This window comes from Gopherus flavomarginatus, chromosome 1 (genome assembly GCF_025201925.1).
Source record: "Gopherus flavomarginatus isolate rGopFla2 chromosome 1, rGopFla2.mat.asm, whole genome shotgun sequence".
NCBI lineage: Eukaryota > Metazoa > Chordata > Testudines > Testudinidae > Gopherus > Gopherus flavomarginatus.
This window is the reverse complement of record NC_066617.1, coordinates 101,130,517-101,157,891: the sequence shown is the minus strand read 5'-3', so window position 1 is coordinate 101,157,891 and position 27,375 is coordinate 101,130,517. Positions and strand designations below refer to the sequence as shown.

At 46.2% G+C, this 27,375-nt stretch overlaps 1 protein-coding gene across 2 annotated transcripts in view; it reads right to left on the bottom strand.

Moving 5' to 3' along the window:
• The window catches only part of MYH9 (myosin heavy chain 9), a 101,996-nt gene that overhangs the window by 30,009 nt on the left and 44,612 nt on the right, over nucleotides 1–27,375 (bottom strand). For both annotated transcript variants that reach the window (XM_050926268.1, XM_050926277.1), the window contains exons 5-14: nucleotides 26,639–26,732; nucleotides 19,508–19,600; nucleotides 18,686–18,749; nucleotides 17,878–17,976; nucleotides 15,951–16,094; nucleotides 13,853–13,948; nucleotides 11,703–11,821; nucleotides 4,935–5,087; nucleotides 819–992; nucleotides 45–218 (exon numbers count right to left, since the gene is read on the bottom strand). In XM_050926268.1, the coding sequence (XP_050782225.1) occupies nucleotides 45–218; nucleotides 819–992; nucleotides 4,935–5,087; nucleotides 11,703–11,821; nucleotides 13,853–13,948; nucleotides 15,951–16,094; nucleotides 17,878–17,976; nucleotides 18,686–18,749; nucleotides 19,508–19,600; nucleotides 26,639–26,732 (1,210 nt within the window). The remainder of the gene's footprint in view (nucleotides 1–44; nucleotides 219–818; nucleotides 993–4,934; nucleotides 5,088–11,702; nucleotides 11,822–13,852; nucleotides 13,949–15,950; nucleotides 16,095–17,877; nucleotides 17,977–18,685; nucleotides 18,750–19,507; nucleotides 19,601–26,638; nucleotides 26,733–27,375) is intronic.

The following is a 27,375-nucleotide window of genomic DNA, read 5'->3' as shown; positions in this document are numbered from 1 at the left end:
CAGCATGTTCTGGATTCACTCCACACAGCAGCCATGAGTCTTACCTTGCCAGCATAGTGTATAATGCAGAAGTCAGCTTTGTCTTTCAGCTGTTTTGGCTTCTGGAATTTGGAGTGGTTGCCTTGTTCCTGCATCACCTTTTCCACAAAACTTTTGTCAGTTGCTTTTGGGAACCAGCATTCTTCATCCAGCAAAGCCAATATACCAGGGGGCCCCGCCTAAAACAAGGGATATACCAGAACATCTCAATAAAGACAGATCAGCCCTATGCTAGTGCCAACATTTAAACACTTTGAAAGAAAAATACCCAACCACCAAAAGCAGCTGTATTAAAATCAGATTCCCAATAATACAGAAATGGCTCATCACAGAATATCGCCTGTAATTCCCCAGTTGGATTCTGAGTGTTCCTTTCACTAGTAGGACCCCTATATGAGGCTAGGATTGTCTAGGGAGCCTTAGGTGACAGGATGCTTTTTAAATGGAATAAAGAAAGCTACTTGGCCATTCTCCTTACAAGCACAGACAGAGGACATTAAAATACAGAAGATCACTGCAGGGGATTTTACAAAGCATATTAATTTAGAAATGGGTATTGGTACATCTGATCAGCAGTATGTTATTTGGAAGAAAGATGGAAAGAAGTGCCCATGTTCACGCCTAAGTAAAATCACTTGCTTAGATGAAGGATTGCAGAAACTGGAAGGCCAGTCTCCGACCTGTTCAAGAGGCTCTATCCATGATAGCATAGAAGGCAAAAAGCATATAATGAAGCCTCTCCTTGCTGCTCAGAAAGGGTGTGCAAATTGTTTTTTTACCGGCTTCTCTATGAGCTCGATGCAGGGCTGTAGGTCCAGGCCAAAGTCAATGAAGTTCCATTCTATGCCCTCCCGCTGGTACTCCTCTTGTTCCAGAATGAACATGGTATGATTAAAGAGCTGCTGCAACTTCTCGTTTGTGTAGTTAATACACAGCTGTTCAAATGAGTTCAGCTAATAGGGAGAAAAAGGGAAGAAGTTAGAGGGACAACGTGAATGGTCACCTTTGTTAGAATATTTACTCACTATTTTTCTGTTCCCACTTCTATAAAGGAAGAATTTGACAAAAATGTTCTGTGTACGGAGTACATCTGGTAGCACTATGCCAATCACTTTCAGTTGTACAAGAGCACCACTTATACACTTCACAATATAGCAGAAGTGTTAAGAAACTTCAGCAATCTGGGACCAGGAAGGTCTCCCTTTTTCCCCAAAACCTCAAAGTTGGGAGCTCCCTTAACAGATCTAGGGAGCAATGGGAGCCTAGACCCTTCCCTCCTCTCCTGACCCTCCCCACCAAGTTTTTGCTCAAGGAGCAATGAAAACCCTGGGGAAGCATGGGAGAGGGTATTCTTCACCTCCAGAGACTTCCGCAGGTCCTAGGAAGAAGTTCTGGAGTTGGGATACCTTACCTGCATGCTGCTGAACAGGTTGATAGACAGGAATGCACATAGGCCATAAAATGTCTGATGTTTGCATCTGACCCACTCTCCCTCGCTTCTAAGAATATTTTTAGCAGCACTTCATAGAATCCAAGGCCAGAAGCGACATAAAACCGCTATACTGGGTCAGACCATCTAACCCAGTATCCTGTCTTCTGACAGTGGTCAATGCCTGGTGTTTCAGAGGGAATGGGTAGAACAGGGAATCAAGCAATCCATCCTCTGTCGCCTATTCACAGCTTCTGGCAAACAGAGGCTAGGGACACTATCCCTGCCCATCCTGGCTAACAGCCATCGATGGACCTATCCTCCATGAACTTATCTAGTTTTCATGAACCCTGTTATAGTCTTGACCTTCACAACATCCTCTGGTAAAGAGTTCCACAGGTTAACTGCATGTTGTGTGAAGAAATAATTTTTTGTTTTAAACCTGCTGCCTATTAACACAAGAACTAGTAGTCATCAAATGAAATTATGAGGAGTAAACATGTCCTTATTTACTTTCTCCGCACCAGTCACGTACAGACCTCTATCATATTCTCTCCCTCCTGACAACCATCTCTTTTCCAAGCTGAAAAGTCTCAGTCTTATTAATCTTTCTTCATATGGAAGCTGTTCCATACCCCTAATTATTTTTGTTGCCCTTTTCTGTACTCTTCCCAATTCCAATATATCCTTTTTGAGATGGGGTGACCAAATCTGCATGCAGTATGCAAGATGTGGGCATACCATGGATTTTTATAGAGGCAATATATTTTCTCTTATTATCTATCCCTTTGCAAACGATTCCCAACGTTGTTAGTTTTGACTGCTGCTGCACACTAAGCAGATGTTTTCAGATAACTATCCACAATGACTCCAAGATCTCTTTCTTGGGTGGTAATAGCTAATTTAGACCTCATCATTTTATATGTATAGTGGGAATGTTTTCCAATATGCATTACTTTACATTTATCAACACTGAATTGCATCTGCCGTTTTGTTGCCCAGTCACCTCGCTTTGTAAGATCCTTTTGTAACTCTTCATAGTCTGTTTTGGATTTAACTATCTTGAGGAGTATTGTATCATCCGCAAATTTTGCCACCTCATTGTTTACCCCTTTTTCCAGATTGTTTATGAATATGTTGAACCCTGGTGAACATTATTATTTACCTCTCTCCATTCTGAAAACTAATCATTTATTCCTACCCTTTGTTTCCTACCTTTTATTCAGCTATTGATCCATGAGAGGATCCTTCCCTCTTATTCAAAGTAAGCTTTCATGGGATAAGAGCCTTTCGTGAGGGACCTCATTAAAGGTTTTCTGAAAAACTAAGTACATTATATCCACTGGATCACCCTTGTCCACATGTTTGTTGATTCTCTCAAAGAATTCTACTCGATTGATGAAGCATGATTTCCCTTTACAAAAATCATGTTGATCCTTCCCAACAAACCTGGTTCATTTATGTGGCTGATAATTCTGCTTTTTACTATAGTTTCAACCAATTTGCCTGGTACTGAAGATAAGCTTACTGCCTGTAATTATCAGGAGCACCTCTAGAGCCCTTTTTAAATGTGTGTGTGTGTGTGTCTCATTAGCTACCCTCCAGTCATCTGGTACAGAAGCAGATTTAAATTGTAGGTTATACACTACAGTTAGTTCTGCAATTTCACATTTGAGTTCCTTCAGAACTCTTGGGGGAATACCATCTCATACTGGTGACTTATATTTACTATTTAATTTATCAATTTGTTCCAAAACCTCCTCTAATGACATCAATCTGGGACAGTTCCTCAGATCTGTCAACTAAAAAGAATGGCTCAGGTTTGGAAATCTCCCTAAGAATTCATTTAGTTCCTCCAAAATGGCCTTATCTTCCTTGAGTGCTCCTTTAGCACCTTGATTGTCCAGTGGCCCCACAGGTTGTTTAGCAGGCTTCCAGCTTCTGGCATACTTACATTTTTGCTAGGTTTTTTATTTTGAGTCTTTGGCTAGCTGTTCTTATAATTCATTTTTGACCTTCCTAATTATATTTTTACACATCACTTGCCAGAGTTTATGCTCCTTTCTATTTTCTCAAAAGGATTTAAGTTCCACTTTTTAAAGGATGCTTTTTTGCCTCTAACCTCCTCTTTTACTTTGTTGTTTAGCCATAGTGGCACTTTTTTGGTCCTTTTACTATGTTTTTTAATTTGGAGTATACATTTAAATTGAGCCTCTATTTTGGTGTCCTGAAAAAGTTTCCATGCAGCTTACAGGGATTTCACTTTTGGCACTGTACCTTTTAATTTCTGTTTAACTAACTTCCTCATTTTTGTGTTGTTCTGTTTCTGAAATTAAATGCTACCATGGTGAGCTGCTTTGGTGTTCCCTCCCCCACCGAGATGTTACATTTTATTATGTTATGGTCACTATTGCCAAGCAATTCAGCTATATTCACCTCTTGGACCAGATCCTGTGCTCTGCTTAGGACTAAATCAAGAACTGCATCTCCTCTTATGGGTTCCAGCATTAGCTGCTCCAAGAAGCAGTTATTTAAGGTGTCAAGAAACGATCTCTGTATCCCATCCTGAGGTGCCATATACGCGGTCAACATGGGGATAGTTGAAATCCCTCATTATTATTGAGTTTATTTTTGTAGTCTGTCTAATCTCCCTGAGCATTTCAGTCACTATCACTACCCTGGTCAGATGGTTGACAGTATATCCCTATTGCTATATTCTTATTAGTCAAGCATGGAATTACTATCCATAGAGATTCTATGGCACAGTTTGGTTCATTTAAGATTTTTACTTCATTTGATTCTACACTTTCACATATAATGCCACTCCCCCACCAGCACAACCTGTTCTGTCCTTCCGATATATTTTGTATCCTGGTATTACTGTGTCCCATCACTGTAATCATCCAGTCTGACCTCCTGTATAACACAGACCATAGAACTTCCCAAAAACTCCTAAAGCATCTCTTTCGGAAAAACTTCAACAGACCCTCCTTTAGTGTTCTAAAACATTTTTAGTCAATTTCAAAACATTCAAGTTGACAGTGGCCCTTAAATTCTACATTGCAAGAAACACACCAAAAGTCATTAAACTTCAGCATAAAGCTAACATTTGGATTCTGATCTATGGGAGGAAATCAAGATACACAGAACCATACAGACGGTTACTGCAGTATCCACAATGCACACTCCAGAAAGGGAGGAGAGCCTCAGAACAGATACAACTTTTAGATAATGTTAGGTCATTTAAATATTTGCAACAAATTTAAAATATTAAAGAATGTAACCTTTTGAAACAACACCTAGAAACTGCTCAGTTAGTGGGACAGTGAGGTTCCCCACTAAGAAAGTCCAGTTCAGCCTTAAAAAGGGGCTAATCTGTTTCTCCCCAGACCTCAGTGATATTTTGCCAGGGAGCAAGGGCACAGGAACATGCTCCATTGTATGCAGGAATAGAATACCTCCTTACTTCAAAAATCTCAAAGCCGGCAATGTCAAGGATTCCAATGAAGGATGCCCCCTGCCTTTTGGTCTTATCCAGGGCCTTGTTGATGCGCATCACCAGCCAACGGAACATACGTTCGTAAGTGGCTTTGGCCAGTGCCTCGATGGCAAAGTCAGCCTGAGTAGAAAGGAAACAAAAAACAAGAGTTATATTGTAATCTAAAACTGAATAGCTCAGTAATCTGGCACACTGGAGACTCAGGTTGGAGTCAGTGATCTGACTGGCTTAGTGAATGAGTCGGTCATTTTGCAGACTCTTTCAGATGAAAAGGAGGGACTAAATAATGGAGGACTTGTCATACTAGATAAGAGTCAAAGAAGTCCCAATTACAGCATCTTGCCTCTAGCAAGGGCCAATACCAGGTACTCCAAAGAGGAAATTCTGTCTAGTCCTCTCATAAAAGGTCAATGGCTGTACCATAGTGACTTTTCAGGGTTCCATAAGGGAATCATAGGTATTTGTGGAGTCTGGGGCTTGTTTTCTTAATGCCTCACTTCCTGGAAGGTCAAGTTCCTGCATCAGAGGCAGAGAGAGTTATATATTGAAATGGTAGGGCAGTCAAGGATGATTTACAGAATCTGATTGGTATCCTTTCTTCCCATCACCCCACTTCTAAAGAAGACATTTTTATAGCACACAGGACCACACTGAAGTGTTCATCACAGGACAAGTTGAGAAAAAGACAGTTACCTCTTCTGTAATTGGTGTTCTCCAAGATGTGTTGCTCATGTCTATTCCACAATAGATGTGCATGCTCGCCACGTGCACCGGTGCTGGAAGTTTTTCCCCTAGCAGTACCCATGGGGGGGCACCCCAGCAACCCTGGGAATGGCGCCTCCATGGCCCAGTATAAGGGGAGCTGTGCGTTCACCCCATCCTCAGTTCTTTCTTGCCAGACAACTCCAACAGAGGGGAAGGAGGCTGGGATGTGGAACAGACATGAGCAACATATCTCGAAGAACACCAGTTTCAGAAAAACTGTCTTTGTCGAGTGATTGCTCATGTGTACTCAACAATAGGTGATTCCAAGCTATATCTGTTGGAGGTGGGTAGGAGTCCACAAGTTCTCGGGACGGAGTACAGTCCTGCCGAACCCGGTGTCATCCCTGGTTTGGGAGATGATCACAGTGTGAGGTGAACATGTGAACCAAAGACCAATGTGGTGGCCCTGCTAATGTCCTGGACAGGGATGTGGGCCAAGAAGGCAGCCAACGAGGCCTGTGCCCAAGTCAAGTGCATCTTCACAATTGGTGGCGGGGGAATACCCGCCAGAGCAGAACAGGTATGAATGCACAAAGTGATCCAGTTGGAGAGGTGCTGAGTGGAGATCAACCGACCCCTCGGGCTCAGCCAAGGCAACGAACAGTTGGGAGGACTTCCTGAATGGCTTAGGCCGTTTGAGGTAGAACACTAGAGCCCATCGCATGTCGAGCTTGGAGGCAGTACTCCTCACTGGCCGTGTCCGGTTTGGGGCAGAGGACCATCAGAAAAAGGTCTCGACCCATGTGACAGGTGGAGACGACTTTCGGGAGGAATGCAGGATGCAGTCAGAGCTGGACCGTGTCCTTATGAAACACTGTGCTTGGGGGCTTGGAGGTTAGGGCCCTGAGCACCGAGACCCTCCTGGGTGATGTGATTACGACCAGGAAAGCTACCTTCCACGAGAGGCAGGACCAAAAGCACGTAGCTAGTGGCTCAAATGAGGGCCCCGTGAGATGGGTAAACACCAGGTTCAGGTCCCACTGCGGACCCAGGGATCTAAAATAAGGGAAAAAAAGACGGTCCAAACCCTTAAGGAACCGGCCAGTCATAGCATGGGAAAATACCGTGTGCCCTTGCACCAGTGGACGGAAGGCCAATATGGCTGCCAGGTGCACCCTGACTGACGAAGGCGCCAGGCCCTGGGCCTTCAGGTGGAGGAGGTAAACCAAAATAAGCTGGTTCGGGGCGGCTACAGGGTAACACCTTGGTCCGCCACCCACCTAGAAAACTGGGACCGCAGCAAGTGGAGGGCCGTCTACATTCGAGAAGGACATGCTGAACCTGTTCCGAGCATGTCCTTTCCTCACCACCTAGCCACTGAGCAGCCACGCCGTGAGGCGAAGAGCTGCTAGGTTAGGATGGAGGTGGCGGTCGTGGTCCTGAGAGAGCAGGTCTGGGTGGAGTGGCAACCGCCAATGCGGAGCTACTGTGAGGGTCCCATACCAATGCTGCCTGAGCCATGCCAGGGCAACGAGGAGGATGTGGGCCTTGTTTGTCTATCTTCTCCAGGACCCTACTGATTAGAGGGAATGGAGGAAAAGCGTAGAGAAGCCAACCTGACCTGGACAGGACAAAGGCACTGGAGATAGCACCCCTCTCCAGGTTCCCCCTGGGATCCACCTGGGGAGTTCCCCACCTTTGGAAGAGCTGGTGGGCCACATCCGTGTGGAGGGACCACTCAGTTATGAGGAAAAGTCCCTGCTCTAGTGATCTGTCCTCGCGTTCCAGGCACCCAGCAGGTGGAAGGCCTTCAGGCAGATGTCGTGGGCTATACATCTTGCTTGCGGCGGACCAGCACCGTAGAGAGGTGATCACAGAGTCTGGCATGGTGAGGACCTTGTCCATCCTGTCCGTGGCCTGGGAGAACATCGAGGCCTACAAGAGCTGGAGGGGCCTCATCCTGAGTCTGGCGTGACGGACCACGTACGTGCACTCCGACATGTGACCCAAAGGCTGCAGGCAAGTCCTGGCTGTTGTCACCAGGAACCTTGTGATTGAGTCCATGAGATCATTCAGGGTCTGGAATCTATCTAGAGGGAGAGAGGCCCTGGCCAATGTTGTGTCCAGGAGCGTCCCAATAAACTGTATGTGCTGGACCAGGACTAACGTGGACTTGGTGTTGTTTACCAACAGGCCCAAGGCGGTGCATGTGGACAGGAGGAGCGCCACGTGATCCCTCACCTGTGACGGTGAGGTGTCCTTGACAAGCCAATCGTCCAGGTAGGGAAATATCTGGACCCCCCCCGGCCCCGGCATCTGAGGTAGGCCACTACCCCGACATGCATTTTGTAAACACCCTGGGGCAGTGGAGTGGCCAACAGGAGGACTGTGAATTGGTAGTGATTCTGTCCCACCATGAAATGGAGGAAGCGCCCATGCCCCTCCAATATGTGTACTTCCACATCCACGTCCTGGAGATCGAGGGCAGCGTACCAGTCTCTGGGATTCAGGGAGGGGATGGAGGCCAGGGACACCACATGGAACCTGAGTTTCACCATGTACTGGTTCAGACCTCACAGGTCCAGAATGGACCTGAGCCCCCCTCCTTTGGCCTTCGGGGTAAGGAAATATCGGGACTCCTCAGGCACTGCCTCTATTGCTCCTAATCCCAGGAGCCGCTCCACCTCCTGCTCAAGCAGAGCTTTGTGCGAGAGGTCCCCCAAGAGGGACAGAGGTAGCGGTGGTTGGGCTGGGAGGAAGTAAACTGGAGAGTGTAACCTTGGGAGATGGTTTTGATGACCTATCGGTCCAAGTGGATCCCTGATGAGGACTGGCGGGGTGCTCCCAAGCATCCCGTGAAAAGCGCCATTTCCCAGCCTCCTTGCTCGTGGGGAACCCAGTCTGGAGGACAGGCCAAGACTGCCTCTGAGGGCGTCTCCTATAGTCCCGTTGCTTCTTATGGGCAGCCTCATACTTCGGGAGGGTGGCCTGGGCGGAGTCTGCTGCGGCTTGAACTTAGGTTTTGTTGGAGCCGGGACACAGAGGCCCAGAGCCTGGAGGGTCGTGTGGGAGTCTTTCATGCCATGCAGCCTTGTATCCCATCAAACGGGAGATCCTGAATGGCCACCTGTGCCTCACTGGACAGCAGGAGCCATGACGCCTTTCTTATGGGCACAGTGGAGGACATGGAGCCTGCAGCCATATTTGCTGCATCCAAAACCACTTGCAGGGTTCTCCTGACAGCCACTGTAGTCTCCTCCACCAGTGCCTTGAACTCTTTCCTATCGCGTTCCTAGAGGGAGTCCTGGAACCTGACAAATTGAATTCCTACCTGCCCAGGGCACCTGGTTGTTTACCACTTGCAACTGAAAGCTCAGGGACGAATATATTTTTCTTCTGAAAGAGTCCAGCCTCCGTGAACCTTTATTTTTCTGGGTAGGGCCTGGCTGGCCCTGCCGTTCCCTGTGGTTGACCGACTCGACCACCAGGGAGTTGGGCACCGGGTGGGTCTATAGGTACTCACGTCCTTTCACAAGTACTTACATTCCGCTCTCTTATAGATGGGGGTCAATGAGGCCAGTGTTTGCCACAAGGCATTGAAATTTGTCACCCCTTCGTGGAGACAAAAAAATTACCTTGCCCTGTGCCGAAGAGGACAGCACACTGAACAGGGAGTCCAAGGGTTCCTCCATCTCTCCTGTTTGGAGGTGGAGGTTTGACATGACCCTTTTAAAAAGCTCCTGGTGTCCCTAAAGCCCTCCTGCGAGACTGAGGGGGTGGGGCCGTTATCGCCTCATCTGTGGAGGGCAAGGAGACTGGTACGATACTCTGGGTATCTGCCTGCACTGGGGGGTCCACCACTTGGTTGGTCTCCGGGCATGGTTCCAAGGATGTACATCCCACTGACCCCTTCCTTGGAGGTCTGGAGAGGGAAGCCAATGGTGCCTCTGAGGGTCCAGCTATCGAGCAAGCCCCAACCAGGGCTACATCAGGGCCACGGCATCCACTGGGCCAGCCACAGGGCCTGGTGCCACTGCACTGGCAGGCCCAGTTGTTCGACCTGGCTGGCCTGGCCCATGGAAGGACAAATGCGAACGGAGGCCAGCTGATGAACGACCTGCCACTGTCTCAGGACCAGGAGGAGCAGCAGTGCCAGAAACAACGCCAACCACAGGACCGCGATCTCGATGTGGAGGATCGGTACCGTTGGTAGCAGTTGCTCTGTGATCAGCTCCAATGGGCGGACCCGCGGAGGCAAGAAGCTGGCGATAGACGTCCAGGGCTTCGGAGGTGATGCCCTGGCAGGGTCTTGGAGTCGGATTCTGAGCGGAAACAGCATCGACGTCTGTGCCATGGCCAGCTGCAGTAACCCCTCCAAGACGAGGGCCTTTGGCAACATCTGCCTTGGTCCCGTCGGTACTAACTCCTTGGAATGGAGCGGTGCTGAGAGTTTCGGTTGGATGGCACCCAACTAGCAAAGGTGCCAGAAGGTCGCTGCACACTGACCCCACAGTGCCCAGCGCCGACTGGGAGTGGCGCACCAGAACTGGGGTCCGCGCTGACTATCAGAATGGTCTGGAGCCTGATCTCTCTCTCTCTGTGAGATTTTAACAACTTGCAAATCTTGCAACGATCACTGATATGGGTCTCTCCCAAGCAGTGTAAACAGTCTGCGTGTGGGTCACTCATTGACACAGATCGCCTACAAGTGTCGCATGATTTAAAACCCAGGAGGCAGGGCATGCCCTGGCCCGGGCACTCTAACTGAACAGCTAACTAACTACAGGAACTAACACTGAATGAACAAGCAGTTCTGGGGACGAGCTACAGCAAAGCTGGAGCAGAGTAGTTCCGATGCACCTTCACTGGCGGCAAGAAGGAACTGAGGGTGGGGGGAGCGTGCAGCTCCTGTTACACTGTGCCATGGAGGTGCCACTCCAGGGGTCACTGGGGCGCTTCCCCCTACAGGTACTTCTGGCACTGGTGCATGTGGTGAGCACGCACACCTATTGTGGAATACACATGAGCAATCACTCAAAGAAATGAAAATACACAGAGTGCAGGCCTGAGAGCCCTTTGGCAGGAGGCAGCCAGTTTCTAGGTCAGTTGCCACATATAGCCAAGGAAAAGGCCTAGCATGGTCGTCTCCATTTTACAACTAAATTTCTGCATTCAGGGATGCCACAGGGCATTTGTCAACACTGAGAGTGAGTATGAGCATCACTATCTTTGCACCTAATGTGTAGGAAATGCCATGTTACAAGTTGACTGGCCCTTTATTGGGCTAGAGAACAGATAGCTCCATTTAATTGTTACCCCTTGGCCCCTTCCCAGCAGGGTGCATCTATAAAGGCCTGAGAGAGAGTAGCTGCAGAAGGGTAGCTGACTCCTCTAGTAGGCTCTGGAAAAGGATAACTCTCAAATAGACAGCCTGGAGGGAGACTGAGGATAGCTGCAGGAGGATAGCTGGCTTGCTGCTATGACTGGCCTGGGAAGAGAGAGCAAGCCCTGAGAATCAGAGCTCTGCAGGAGAATGGGAAAGAACCAAGCCCAGGAGGAGGGCACAAGACCCTTTTTGTTTATGTTGCACTTGGGACTATCACCTAAATTGTTACCGGTGCCTTGCCAGGTGATGCAGAGAAATGACTGCCAGGGAGTTTCCCAGGGGGAAACTGGGGCAGGGTGAACAGTGCCAAGGCAGGCCACAAGGAGTTACCCCAGAAGCTGACTGCCATGTGCCAGCTTTGGATAATTCACTCCCTGGAGACAGCCAACTGCTATTTTCACATTTCCTTATCACTGTCAGTATACATGGGAAATAAGAGCTACCTCACTCTGCACCACCACAATCTTCTATACACTGTAGATCACTGGAGCAAATCTAAAGCTCCTCCTGTCCACATTACATCTCTCGCTGCAACTATCTGAGTCAATTAAGATGCTATCTGAGGTTATGGAAGTCTTTAGTGCTTACGTTAATCTTAGTGCTATGTTACTACAAGGGCTCACTTCCTTCTGCAGAACACATACCTGCTCTTTAGTCTGAGCTTTCTGGACGTAGTCTCGTCCCACCTTGATACGAGGGGTTAGGATTCCCCGGGTGAAGTCGGTCACATTGATACCCAAAAGGTGGGATACTTTCTGAGCGGCTAGAAAGGAGAAGAGGAAGCAAAGAGATGTTCACCTTAAGATTAATGCTCCTTTTGCCTCACCACGGGGAAATGACAAAAGGAGAAAGATATTCCTGGCAATCTATCCCTTAGAGAGTCAAATACCAGCAATGAATAGCTCTTAACTGAACAGGTTAATGAGACAATCGAAGAAGAGATCTAAAAACACTGGAGTGTGTTCAATTGCTTCAGGAAACAAAAAAGTAAATTGTAGGTGATACTACAGGACCACTGGCCTAGTGGCACCATCAAGTTAACTGCCTGCACCCATTTTGAGGATGCATCCAAGTAGCTGAAATATACAAAAGGAATCGCAGCTAATTAGTCTATCTGCACTGGCTGAATGGCCTCTTCAGTTAACTGTAATCAAGTGTATGAGCATTTCATCTGGTATGAGACAATCCCCTCCCCTCTCTGGAGGGAAACCATTTGAAGTGGATTTGCTAAATTGTGAAAATGGTTGAAGGTATAATCCAAAGGCCATTTTTTATTGTCCTCAGCAGCCTCCTGTCTACTGGCCTCTTACTACAATTCATCGATTCTAAATCCAGAATTATGATCACTTAGTCCGACGTCCTAAGTAACAGACCATAGAACTTCCTAAAATTATTCTTAAAATTTTCTTTAAAAAAACAAACAAACTAAAAAAGTGGTCGGTGATGGAGAATCACCATAACCCTTGCTAAACTGTTCAAATGGTTAATTACTCTATTAAATTTATGCCTTATTTCAACTCTGATTTTGTCTAGCTTCAACCTTCAAACTTGCAAGAATGGTACAATATAATCCAATGGCTGAAGAGCCCATTATTAAATATTTGTTCACCATGTAGTTACTTACAGACAGTACTCAAGTCACTCCTTAACCTTCTCTTAAGCTAAATAGATTGAGCTCCTTGAATGTATTGCTAATGCATGTTTTCTGATCCTTTAATTATTCTCCTGGCTCTTCTCTGAACCCTCTTCAATTTATCAACATCCACCTTGAATTATAAGCACCAGAAATGGACACAGTTTTCCAGTAGTGGTTGCAAATACAGAGGTAAAATTATCTCCCAGCTCCTACTCTAGATTCCCATGTATGCATCCTAGGATCACATTAGCCCTTTTGGCCATGGCATCACACTGGGAACTCATGTTCAGTTGATTATTCACCACGTGCCTCAAATCTTGTTCAAAGTCAGTTTTCCAGGATAGAGCCCCCCCATCCTGTAAGTATGGCCTGCATTCTTTGTTCCTAGATGTATGTTTACATTTAGCCATCCTACAATGCCAATTGTTTGCTCATGCCCAGTTTATCAATCCAGATTGCTCTATCAGGGAAATGTCTGCATTATTTACCACTCCCTTAATTTTGGGGCACATGCAAACTAACAGTGATGCTTGTGTGTTGTCTTCTAAGTCATTGACAAAAGTGTTAAGAACTGTAGAGTCAAGAACAGATCCCTGTGAGACACCACTAGAAAATGCACCCACTTGTACCCTTTTTATATGGGGCAATGGAGAGAAGTCTCCCAGGCATGCACCAACAGCATGCTACTTACACCTATTTAGAGAGAACACTGTAGCTAAGGTAAATGTATCATTTACCCATCACCGATCTGTCGTCTCAAGCCTTATCAAGCAGGATTTTAACTGAAACGGACTACTGAAGGGATATTTCCCTAAATCCTTTGAGCAAGGCGCATGATTTAGGCTGAGAATACGTTTTATAGGTGTTCTCATACATCTGACCACAGCTGAACACACTCTGGTCACATGGCAATAGTATAACAGTTTCAACTAGTTACCATGCTCATTTCTGGTCCAACACCAGCAACACTGCCACATTCCTGCCCAAAGGTGGCTGCATTCAGCACTGAATAAAATGATTTGTACATTTATGTTTTGTTAAAGAACTTGGGCTGCTTTGGAAAGCAGAGAACTTTATAAAATATGATCCCTTATCCCCTGCATATGTGATAAGAAGCTCCTATAGAGAAGTATTGGTTGTTTTTGTGGAATTGGTTACCTGTATTGTCTGGCATAGAGGCTTGATCTGTGTTGCGCTCTTTCTTGAAGACTATGTTGCCAAGCTGAAGAACACCCGAGACCACTCTCAGCAGACCTTTTATAGAGCAAAGAATTAAAATTGCATATGAGCAATACACGTAAGGAAGGTATGAGCAGCATGCACTGACTTTCTTCCTGTTCACCTCAGGCATCAGATTAAGAGGGTGAAAATTTCCATTGTGTAACAGAAATCATTGAAAGGGCCACACCAGCATTAGGGTGTGAGCCAGTTAAGGTTGGGCAGATCTTTGTTCTTTTCATCCATCACACTTTCACCTCCCTGGCACAAGTGCTATAAGGTCTCCATTTGTTGGAACATATGCAGCATAGACTGCAGGTATCAGGATGTCCACTGAAGTACCTGTACCACTGCGGACAACATACCAAAGCACCCCCCTTAGCTCTTTCAAGAATCAGCATCAGATGCTAGAACAGAGATGGAGAATTTTTAATACTAAATATTGAAATAAGTGTTGATCTGATGCCATCTTCATCTCAAGTCTCACCGAGCAGCAAGTTTGTTAGTGGTACTAAATAGTAAGCTACTAACTGGTTATTCTACTTCCTCTTCAAGTGGCCTCCCCCTCTACCTACTATAACACTAGCTAGTTTACAAGATCTCTGGCCCACATGTCCACAGTGAACAAAGCCTCCACAGATATTTCAGGACTGTCAGGAAAGCAGCACACATGCACCCACTGAATCTGGAGCCCTGGCACTCAAACAGAAAGCTTATTTTTATATTGTCTCATCTAAAAAGATAGATGTTTAGACTTCGCATTCAAACCAAATAAATGAACTGTTCAACCAGCTGCCATATGTATGTTTCTCATAAGCCTAAAAGAACATTTAAGGTCTTTCACACCCTGAACAGAGAGGAAATAGTATTCCATGCATGTCTGCAAGTGAGCTATTGGAATCACTTCCATTTGCCAGTAAAGATGTGCCCTACAGCATAATTTAAAAAGTGGACATCAGGTTTCTTTGGCCATACATTAGGTTGCCAAATCCATAACTAGAATGCAGAGGTGTCTTTTCACCTACACATTGGTTCCAGCCTCCTTGACTGATTCAGGAACTAGAGGAGGACTTAGAGGTTAGGTCTACACTGGGGGCGGGGGAGGGCGGTGAGTCGACCTAAGATACGCAACTCGGCGTATCTTAGGTCGATTTACCTGGCCGTGAGGAGGCAGCCCCCATCAACTCCGCTTCCACCTCTCGCCGCGGTGGAGTTCCAGAGTCAACGGCAGAGGTATCGGGGATAGATTTTATTGCATCTACACTAGATGCAATAAATCGATTCCCAATAGATCGATCACTACCTGCCGATCCGGTGGGTAGTGTAGACATACCCTGAGATGAACAAAAGATACTAAATTGAGACGTTTGATACTAGAGAGAAGACAAAATAACTGAGTTTTGGCCACTCTTAGAAAGTAGATGGAGGAAAAAAGTGCCTTAGAAGAGCCTATCACTATTGTATCTAGATGTTGGACAATATTAGTTTCTGGTTAGCAAGCTGGACAGTAAGCTGGAGAGAGGTACATTGCTTTGTGCCACTGTTCACAACTAAGCAACTCCAACCATTGGTGGAGTAGATACCCCTATGGCTATGGGCCCAAGTTGAGAAATCTAAAGTGAACAAATGTCTTGCAATACATCCCATAGAAGGCCAAGTCTTGCCTCTGGCAGGCTGCAGAGTAGAGGAAATTCTAGCGATAATACCATGAAAGGCACCCATGTGAGAACCGAATGAGAAATTTACAGGTAAACACTATGTATAGCACTCACAACAGATTGGGAACAAGCCTGGGACATGGCAGTTTGTGCACAGTGACCTGCTGCATTCTCCATTAGCTGAAGCTGTACTGGTGAATTTTGAGATGGGCCACTCCCATATCACCACCAGCCAGCTTGCTTCTCAGATACCACTAATTGACTTGTGTAATTGGTATACTAGAGACTGCCTTCCCCTCATGTACTTTGAATATGACTAGACTGTTCCATTCTTTTTAATCCTTTCCCATGCATTTCCAAGCCCTTCATAGGATCCATACCTATCTGCTCATCATCTGGGATGCCCATGATTTTCATTGCCTCCAGAGTCTCCTGAAACATATCCTTGTCTTGCTGACCCGGGATCGTAACATGCCCATTTGAAAGGAATCTGTACTTGTTGTAAGGCTCCAACAGCAGATCAGCTTAAGAGGGAGGAAAAAAGACAAGGAATTATTGTAGCCTTCATTATAGGTAACAAGCTAGCATTCCTTTAGGCAGTTGCGAATGAATTACCTCCTTTGTACAAGCTTCTAAGAAAGTCAGTTATAACCACCAGAAGTCTTGATTTACCAGTCCCAGCTTCTTTAAAAACACTTCCAACCATCTCCCCCCGACCCCCGCCAAACCATCAGCATGGAAGTCAACAATATCCAGCAGAGACAAAGACAAGACAGCTTCTGTTTTTCTGGCTTCTTTCACTAAAGCAGCAGTCCCCAAACGTTAGCAGGTCATGCCTCCCTTACCCCTGTGCATGCCCCTCCTGCCACTGGGCAGCAGCTTGGGGGGAGGGGGGGGCGGGACAGGGCCACAGACAGGGGCAAGGGGGCTGAGGCTGGAGCCACAGCTGGGGGTGAGTCTGGGGCTGGGAAGGGAGCCAGGGCCAGGGGGCAAGGCTGGGGTGGAAGCAGAGCCGCAGCTGGACTGTGGTGGGGCATGGCAGCTAGGGGCCTTGCCCCCAGCCTTGGCCCAGGAATGTAGCCACGGCTAACGGCTGGGGCCAGCGCTGGTCCAGGAGCAGAGCTGTGCTGAGGTTGGGAATGGGTCCAGGTGCAGGACTGGGAGCCAGGGATGCAACTGGAGGCAGGATCGGTGCAGAGCAGGGGCAGGGAGGGGCTGGATGGCATTTCCCCCCCACCCCCATGGGGGAGGGGGCTGGCCTGGGCTCCACTGCACCACCCCCCAAAAATGTTCCTCCACACTCCTCTAGGGGGGCACTCCCCATACTTTGGGGACCTCTGCACTACAGACTCCGGGTTCAGATTTTCAGAGGTATTCAGGAGCCTAAAGATGAAAATAGGCGCCTAGTGAGATTTTCAAAAGCACTTAAGCAGGTTAGGTGCCTGATTACCTTTGAAGATCTGTCCATTAGTTCTTTTCCTGTCCCCAGAAAGTGAAACACAAACAAACAGTCTTGCGGGGAGAACCAGGGTTTATGTTTATATCATTTGTCTTACGTTTTTCTTGTAACAGCATTTCTGTAGTTACAGATCAGAATGCTCCTCTGCCCAGACTATTTTTTCTTTCCTCCATCCCATCCCCCTGGCACACTGCCAAACCAGCCCCAGTGGTTCTTGGATCCTACTTTCATTAGAAGCAGAGACTGTCCTACAACTGTGTCCAGTTTCAGGTATCCTGTGTTTCAAATCAGTTATGGAGGTCACCACGCAGCTCTAGGAACAGTATGTTCTGCCATTAATGCTGTGCAGATGGTTATGAAGTGAGTTTTCTCCCTGCCCCTCACCTCTCCAGTCTGTCTGCCCTCTCCCATGGCAGTGACAGGCATGAGTTTAAACTGCTTACTTAACAGAAAGCTTAGATTGAGATCTTGAGGTGTTACCCTAACAGAGCACAGGCACACCTAGTGCTACATAGGTGCCAAATGTTATTCTGTATTTTGTTAATTGCCAAGTTTACAATAAGATCGTTCCTGCCCTGAAGAACTTGCACTGTATTAGACAAGACTAAACATGGGACAGGACAATAAGGAAGGGTGTGGAGACATCATTGGCAGTGGTACCAATGCAGGAAGGGGAGGGGAAAAAAAAAAGTTAAGGAGATGGTTGAAAGGAGAGGTCCTGGTCAGCAAACAGTGGGAGGCAGTTCCAGGCTTTGGAAGAGGGGAAATAATAGGGCCTAGACTGCAAGTGTTTGGAACCATTTGGCAGTTAGGGGAAAGGGACCTTATTTACAGCACAAGGTACTCACTCTTCAGGTGCTCCCCTGCCCCAGACAATAGGTAGTAGAAGATATGAAAGGTTCGCTCCTCTTTGGCTTGACGGATTGCACGTGATTTCTCCAAGAGATCTTTATAGAGTAAAGGAACAGCAGAGAGACTAACAAGTAACTTTCCATTCTACTCTCATCTGAGAAAAAAAAGAGGTTCTATTTGGTGTCAGTGCCCTTCAAGTTGGTTGGCGTGACAGGTGGTTTAGTGTTCTGCCTTGACCTTTCAAAGATTTGGGTAAGTGCCATAGGCTGACAGCAACACACCCTTCCACAACCTCAGTGGCTGATTAAGTTTAAGATGCGCTTCTGGACTCGTGAGTTAATCCTCATTTTAAGGGTAGGACCGGGATGCAAGACTAAGTTGTGAATAAAAGGGAGGAAAGACATTTGCCACATTTCTCATATACCCTGGTTAAAACATGAAAGGCTCATGGAATCCCAAGTCTACTCAGCATGTCACGGCTTAAAATGCCACTATCCCATAACATTACAATTATTTCATCCAGAAGGGATTCTTGATCTAACCCCAAACATAGGTTCTGAAATGCTGGACCATTTAAATAAAGAGATTCCCTTTTCACTTGCAGACGAAACAAGAGATCTTAACAGGGATCTCTCTAGCCTAAGACGACAGGTGCCGACAGAAGTCTAGGGAGCCCTCTGACTTCATTGCTGTTGAGGTGGAAGAGACTATTTGGCTGTATATAATTAGGTAGGTAGATATGCATGTTCCCATTCCCCACACCCTGTAAATTATTTCTATTAAATTGTTCCGTGCAAAGGATACAAGTCTCAATATTGGCTCCCACAATGTAGCCATTGACATCAAAGTTGATTCTGATGAACTTGCCCTGAGAAAGAGATTAGCAGAAATATTAGTGTTCTTATGCTATCACAGCTAGAGCAAAATGGTAGAGGACCCAATATAGGTCTTTCAGCTCCAAACAACATAATTAACAGCTAAGACAAGTTTTAAACAGACCACAAGCCCAGCCAGCTCACAACACTCCCTGATTATGAAGCAATTTAACATCCGTGACACCATAAATTACTCCTATGAGAAAGGTCCATCAAATTACATGGTTTCAGATTGCCTTGGCATCAGGAAACATGTTAAGTTTCAATCTGAAGTGGATCCCCTCCACCTCAGTTCCAGGTGCCATAAATAGACACAGCATTCTAGATTGACCACCACCACAGCTCAACCACTCTTCAACCATTTACACTTCAACTTGGTTTCAAGTGTAGCTTCCCCATCCCTTAGAAGCTTTCTACTGCCCCTCTAGAATTAATGCAATATGGGTCACTAATCTCTCCTCGGGAGAAAACTGAATTTGATAGACAAACAATGGCACATGGAGCCCTGGGAAAGGTTCAACATCTTGCATTCCAGCATCTTCAATCCCATCAGTCCTTTGTGGATAATCCAGTGACAAGTGAAAACTGTGTCCCAGTTTCACTCAAGAAAAGCAAGTTACAGAAAAGAATATCCCAGGACTGCAGATCAGGCACAAAAGTAAAGCAAGACTCCTACAACTCATTCAACTAGTGGCTTCTCCCCTCTGGAACACTGGGGACACCAGAACTCATGCAGGACAACAATACTCACAAATCTTGAGGAGTTGTCATTCTTCACTGTCTTGGCATTTCCAAAAGCCTCCAGGATAGGGTTAGCCTGAAGCAATTGCCTCTCAAGCTCTCCCTAGACAGAAAACCAAAAAGCGGATGAAGACAACAGCTTTTAACACCTTAGCCTAGAGGGTCCAGGTTTCATCTCACATCAGCTTAGCATCTATGTAGAGAAGCCACATTAGATTTTTGGAAATATTCCCCCAAACATTTTAGGGTGCCACTGATTCTTTTGGCAAGACTGAGTTCATTTCAGTATGAAGAAATATTTTCTCCTCTCCAACCAGTCAGCATCAGTGCAATACTTACCTCTTCTGGTGCTGGATTCCAGTTACCAGTAGGCAGCCCTGTAAGCTTCCCTGCCTAAGGCACATCCCCGAGGCTTTCTGGGGGCAATGAGAAAGGAATGTTCTTCCCCCAGGTCACACCCACATCCCAGCAGCACCCTGTCTCCCAGGCGGAAGAATAAAGCAAACCTGGCTTTCAGTTGGGAGGGAGCCCTGGATTCTGCACAGGATGAGCTCACCAGTTACAGAAGATCAGAACACAAATCAGTTTTTGTGGGTGTCACGGAGTGTAGGGGAGTCAGGGCCCTGCACCTTTCACTTCCTGCAATTCACCGTGACTCTCAGCCAGCCAGTAAAACAGAAGGTTTATTAGATGACAGGAACACAGTCCCAAGCAGGGGCTTGTAGGTACAACCAGGACCCCTCAACCAGGTCCCTCTGGGGGGCAAAGATCTTAGATCCCAGACTTGGTGTTCCCTGCTTCTTCCCAGACAGCCCAAAACTGAAACCGAAAAACCCTCCAGCAGGTTCTCTCCCCCTCTTTCTCTCCCCTTCTCCCTTTGTCCAGTTTCCCAGGCAAAGGTGTCAGTTCGCCCCACCCCACTTCCTGGCTCAGGTACCATCCTTCACCTAAAGTCATCCCCTGCTCTCCCATACCCCATGCAGACAGTTCCAGTAAAACTAAACAGATGTTCCCAGGTCAACCCACCCCGCTCCCTACTGCGTCACAGTGGGGTTTGGGGAGAATAATCTTTGCTTACACTGAGGCTCTCATCTCTACACAGACCAGCAAAAGTTTCCTCTGTGGGGATGTAACAAAAGGCAGCCACTGGTATTGGAGTCAAACTGTTTTATCCGCTGTCTTCCCACTTCCACACACTCCTCCTCCCCACAGGCAACAGAGTTCCAGGGTGGAGAGACCAGCCAGAACTGCTGTCCCTACTAAGTGCTCAATCTCTGGAGCATATACACATGTTCCAGACATCTGTAGGTGGTTCCTTGAACTGACTGTCCCTTCTCTGTGCTGGAAGTAGGGAGTCCCATGTATTTCAAAATTAGCCAAATGCAAAAAACACTCCATCCTACATACTGAAATTGACAAATGGGTTAAGGTTTCTCCTTGTAGTAGTGGAGAGTAAGCCTTCAGGACTTCCTGATGCATGGAAACAGAGCCCAACGTTTTTGCCCATGAATGCTGATCCCAGAAACTAGATTGTAGAGGGTGTGTTTACATGACAAAAAAAAGTACTTTTACAGCTCCTTTCATTCTCAAAGTGCATTTATAAACATTAGTCAATCCTCATTTGTCTCTAGAGGTGGATAAAATAAATATTCCCATTAATGATGGTAAAAATTAGGCAGAGATATGAAGTGACTTGCCCAATGTTAAAATCTGGAATTAGAACCCTGGCATTTCTACTTCTTACTGCTGGGTTCAGGTCACAACTCTCCTTTACAAGCCTGAAGTACAGAGTCAATCATTTCTATTAGTCTGCAGAGTTACACACAGAAGAGACAGCCACAATTAAGTTTTTATTCACTTTGTCACAAGTGCACATAAGATGTTTAGTTACAGGAAGGAATAGACTGGGACAGCAGCCATCCATCCCATAAGGCATGGGTAGGCAACCTGCGGCACGCGAGCTGATTTTCAGTGGCACTCACACTGCCTGGGTCCTGGCCACCGGTCCGGGGGGCTCTGCATTTTATTTTAATTTTAAACGAAGCTTCTTAAATATTTTAAAACCCTTATTTTTTACTTTACATACAATAGTTTAGTTATATATTATAGACTTATAGAAAGAGACCATCTAAAAACGTTAAAATGTATTACTGGCATGCAAAACCTTAAATTAGAGTGAATAAATGAAGACTTGGCATACCACTTCTGAAAGGTTGCCGACCCCTGCCATAAGGTCACACTTGGCTGTGCTAAGAAGAAAACCTCAAAACTTGCTATAAAAAGTCTGTCAGTAATTTTGCATGTCTCCTGCTATTCTGAAACGTGTGAGCTGCAACACCCACGCCTACTCTCCAACAGTTTCCATTCTGTCCAGTGATCCTGCAATGAAGTCCTAATCCTGTTTGTGACTGCAATCTGTTACTATGGAAATGAGTGATGTCACAAATTCAACATTACAACCTCACTGCAGGACCATGGGTAAAGATCAAAAGACTATTCAGAAGAAAAAAGCAGTTAGACTTTGGTATTAAATGGATTTAAATTATTCAGCTAAAAAAAAATTCAAACCGGCAAGGCCAAATTTAGCTGCACAAGAACTGGAAAGTGACAGTTAAGAGTCTCACAGCAACATGTGCATTGTGGGCAAGTTAATTCCTTCATGTTTTTTAACCTCAAGAATGAAGGGTGCAATTAGTGACACATGGAAGTTGGTGGAGTCAGAAGCAAGGAGAAGGGGAGGGCTAGGATAGCAGGATCTAGTGGGTAAGGAGACCCACAATAGTAGTAGGCATGTAGCATGTCAGCTGCCTGTAAACAGGTCACAGTGGTAAGCGGGGACTGGGAGGGGTGGGGGGGCATGGGGTGAGAGGAATAGGGAAAAAGGCTAAAGTTAAGCAAATCAGAGACTAATCATGGGAACCAGCTTGGTAGAATGTTGCAGTGCAGCAGGAATACCAAATCTTTTGCAGAAGCAAGTTCTCAGTATGCTACTATAATCCTGCATCTGATTAAAGGGTTGATGTTACCATGAAAGCATTAGCTCCTTTCCTCACTGATGTATGAATATGTAACCTGAACATTGTCTTAGTGTTAGTTTTAAGTAGAAAAAAAGTGTGCTTTTGATGTTGGTATTTAAGTAGTCCATGTAGGGTTTCAGGTCATACTTCACAGGAGGAAGCAGCATTCACACCTCTGCAGCCATTGTTTGACTGAAGACTGTTTTTGCATGGCCCATTAGCCAGGTAGATGCAGCAGCATACTGAGGACTATCTTTCCAATAGGAAAAACTTTAAGCTACAAAACCTTACAATTTGCAGAATTCAGCACTAACTGCTAAGATCCTGTAATTAAGACACTGCCAACCTTTCTGTACCTGTAGTTGCAGGTCCTGAGCCGATTTTTAAACAATTTTAAAAAAGATTCTGTATGCATTCGAGATGGATACAACGTCCCCCTCCCTCCCGTGCAAACTGTTGCAGTACCAGCTTCTAGGTCTGCTTGCTAGCCTACAGTGGCAATGTGCAGCTGGGCCATTAGCACCCCCCCCCTCCGTGACTTCATATCAGTTTAAGTTACCAACCTCTTTGATGCCCACTGAAAACTCAGAATTTCTCCTCATATACTCCCAACGTCTAAGAGATTCTTTCCAAAGGAGGAGCCATATGCCAAAAATAGGAACCTTGCCAGTCCCATGTTTAAAAATAAAAATCATGAGGCAAGCCTCTAAAGATCAGGAGATTAAGTTAATCATTCAATTTAAAAAATAAGTTTTGGTTTCTTTTTATTTTCTTTCTGGTTTTTGAGCCTTTATGGTTCACAATTGCAAGCTTTTCTCTACAACCATGAGAGCTACAAACTTTCTTTAAAACTAGGAAAAACAATTCCAGCAGCTGAAACTTTAAGAAAACAGCACCAGGCACCACATCACTCATTATAAAAAAACTTCCAGAGTTGCAACATGGCATTTGCATTTCTGATTGCAAAAAGTTATAATTTTAGTTTTGAAACTAGTACTCTACTCTATGATTCGAGACAGGTGAAGTGAGGTAGACAGCAAACATGGAAAGCTTCAATCACAACTCACTTGCCTCATTCCCCAATACACAGATATTTTAATGGAATGCTCTATGCCCTAAATGCAGCCTCACCTTGCCTAGTAGCACTTACCACTACAAATGCAGTGAATTATGTTGGGGGAAAAAATCACCTAACACATTAATCATTGCTTTAGAATCCTTCCAAGTCAATAGAAATCAGTGGAAGGGGTGTCCCTCCCCACCCCCCACTGCAGCTGAGGGAAGGGCTTTAAAAAATCTGTTTTTGTTTGAAAAAGCAGGAAAAAGCAGAGACTTGCATTGTAAATTTAATCTCTTGATCAAAAGATAACAGAAATGCAAAAGGCTCTAGGCTATCAAATGTAACACCGTTACTGTATTACACTGCCAATGCAGGAGACCAAGATTCATGCTCCATCCTCAATCTAATGGTGCCAGCAGCGGGGCCTAATCTAGTGGCCTTGGGGGTTTGCACAAGCAGTCTGCAGACTTGTTCCCTTGGGTAGTGATAGGTCAGGGGTGGGTAAACTACGGCCCGCGGGTCACATCCAGCCCACCAGTCAATTTAATCCAGCCCTCCAGCTCCCGCTGGGGAGTGGAGTCTGGGGCTTGTCCTGCTTTGGCGCACCAGCCAGGAAGTGGGGTCGGGGGCCACTTGGCACACGCGTGCCACCACACCGCACGGCTCCCGGAAGCGGCAGCACATCCCCCCCTCCGGCTCTTACATTTAAGGGCAGCCAGGGGGCTCCGCGTACTGCCTCCGGACCAAGCACCAACCTGGCAGCTCCCATTGGCTGGGAACTGCGGCCAATGGGACCTGCAGGGGCAGATCCAGCAGACGGGGAGGCCCCAGCAGAGGCACCTGGCCACACAGGAGCCAGAGGAGGCACATGCCACTGCTTCAGGTAAGTGCTGCCCGGAGCCTCCATCCCTGAGCCCCTCCCATGCCTCAACCCCCTGTCCCAGCCCTGATCCCCTCCTGTCCTCCAAACCTCTCAACCCCAGCCTGGAGCACCCTCCTGTACCCTAAGCCCCTCATCCTCAGCCCCACCCCAAAGCCTGCACTCTGCCCCCTCCCGCACCCTGAACTCTGCATTTCTGTCCCACCCCAGAGCCCCCTCCCCCCTAGCCAAAGCCCTCACCCCCTCCTGCACCCCAACCCCAATTTCATGAGTATTCATGGCCTGCCATACAATTTCCATACCCAGATGTGGCCCTCAGGCCAAAAAGTTTGCCCAGCCCTGTGACAGGTGAACAGATGTCTCAAAGTTACTATACTAATCTGTAGACAACCTGAGTTGGAATCCAGAGCCAGGCCTAGGGAGCGTGAAGGTCAGCCAGGCTGCAGAGACCGCTCATTACCATCTAACATTAAGGATCCTGAATAGTTCTAATCCTCATTGGTGGCTCCATGTTGGTTACCAGCCTTACCAGAGTTACAAAATGAGCTGCAGGATTCCTTAAGAGAACCTTCCAAATGGAGCTTGAACTCAGAAGTCATGAATTAAGCCCAGCTAAAAGGCTGGTTTATACTGTAACCAGATCCTTGGTCTGTTTAGATGACTGAAGTTTCACTTGAGAATAAGCAGCGGAAGAATGCTTAACTCCCCATCCCATGATCCTTCCCCCCAAAACACACACATGCCAAGAAAAAAAATAAAAACAAAATTGTTTCTAAATACAGCTACTGACAGCCCATGGCAAAAGGTTTTGTAGATCTCAGTGTCTGGCACATGGAAGGCTAGGTTTTCATTTTGATCCCAGAAACCACTCATTAGAATGGTGTGCTTACACATACATACACATCTGCATGCAAAGAGTATCCTTTTCATGTATCCTATACACACACACGCAGAGCATGGCTATTGTTAAGTCACTAAGAGGAGGTTTTTACATAGAGATATTGAAGATCCGCTTGGCATCTGGGTTTCATTATAAAGCTCAGAAGTTAACTGCATTTCCCATGTGTGCACCTCTGACTAACAAGCTCATTTTGTTGGAACATCCAGTACACTCAGGGCAGCAGCTTCCTGACCTTTCCCAGCAACTGCACTCACAGCTAACTTGCTCTGGTGGAAGGCTAGACAGCCAGTCAACTCCAACTGGTTAGGAACACCATGCACACCGGAGGCTCTATATGCAGTTCTCGGAAAGCCAGGTTCAGTTCAACTCCCCTTGGTTAGTTCACTATATAGGAATAGTTTCTCAAGAGTGCACTTGCGAAGTTCTACAAGCGAGACCTTGAGTGCAGACTAGATGAGTGAACTTGACATATCTCTAACTGACAGCATCTCACAAAAGGTTACTGTGCATGACAAAAACAGAACTGTGAGTTGTCTATGGGACTGTTCTAGCTGCAGAAAGTGACACTGGTGTGAAGTGAAAAGGTGCTCAAATCGCACAAAGGGACAAAACGCATTCCTGGTGCAGAACGTGCAGTAAACGTGCAGCTCACCTAAGAGGACACAACTGATGAGTTCGGTCATAATCCATCAAGGGGAGAGGGAGGGGAAAAAAAAAATAAGTGAGACAACTAAAGAGACCCTTGATCTAATGTATTTAGATACTTTTCACCCATTTAAAAATTCTGTTATAGTTTCAGTCAAGTCTTCAGCTCATATCTATGAACCTCTCCAAATTGCAGACTGTGCTTATAGAGCAGACTTCACAATCAGTCCCAAGATACAGAGGAGTAGAATAAAGGAGACCACGTCTCCAGGATCGCTTAAGTTGCTTGGATTGGTCACGAATTATATGAGTGAGTCGGAAGACTAATATGTGATTGTTTGTAAACTGTACCCCTAAACACACCCACCTATGAAACCAAGACACTGAAAAACTGGTGTATCTCCACTGAAATTAATGGAATTATGGGAGAGAATAATGGCCCCTGACTTGTGGGGTGTCTGGAGCCATGACAATTTTGCATGTAGCTTTATAGTTCATTGTCTCCTGACTCCCCTATACCCAAGTTGGTAGCTAGTGTTTATTCAGCCAGTATTAACCAAGGTATCTCCGAGTGTACCATGGCTTGTAGGTGCTCAGCATGACAGTGCAGCTTCCTTGTAGTAAACACAGGCACTTACCTGGTCTTTTTTACTCTTGTGAGAGGAAGCAACATGAGCCAAATATTGAATGACCTTCTTGGTATTCTCTGTCTTACCAGCTCCCGATTCACCTCTGCAAAGACAGAGCCTGGGATTCATTCAAGAACAAGATGGGGGAAATGCATTCACATTTTTAAACCCAATATGCTTTTCAGCTGACCACAGTGCTTTTAGTTGCATTCTTGCTATTAAACATTGATTTGAGATACTTGTCCTAACAGAGAACCTGAACACATTAAGTGAACAGTAGAGCAACCAGTACCATGCTCTAGTCCTTTTGCTCAGCCAGTTTCTTGTGACTGGGGGGGGCGGAGGGGGGAGGAGGAAATTTTGCTTTCCAGTCACTTGGCAGCCTTCACATGCAAGTGGTTGAGGAATAATTGGGGGGGGGAGGGGTGGAGACACAAAGGCAGTTAAGTGAATTCCTTAAAAGGAATTCCCCTAAGCAAAGATCTGTAGTTAACTCCTTCAGAAGCAGAACTTAACAGGGTTTGGGGGAATCAGTCTTACTTTTAGGCTCGGAAGAGGAAACTGCAATGTTGAGTAGGCACATTATTCCCTACAACCTCAACCTAGATAGCACGAATGAGAGCACATGGCTATTGCCTTCCTAGCTGCATTGTTGACTGTATATACACACACACCACTGCTACCCCAGGTCTTCCAGAGTCCTTTCCAAGCATCAATAAAGTAACATCTCTACTAGGGAATCACCT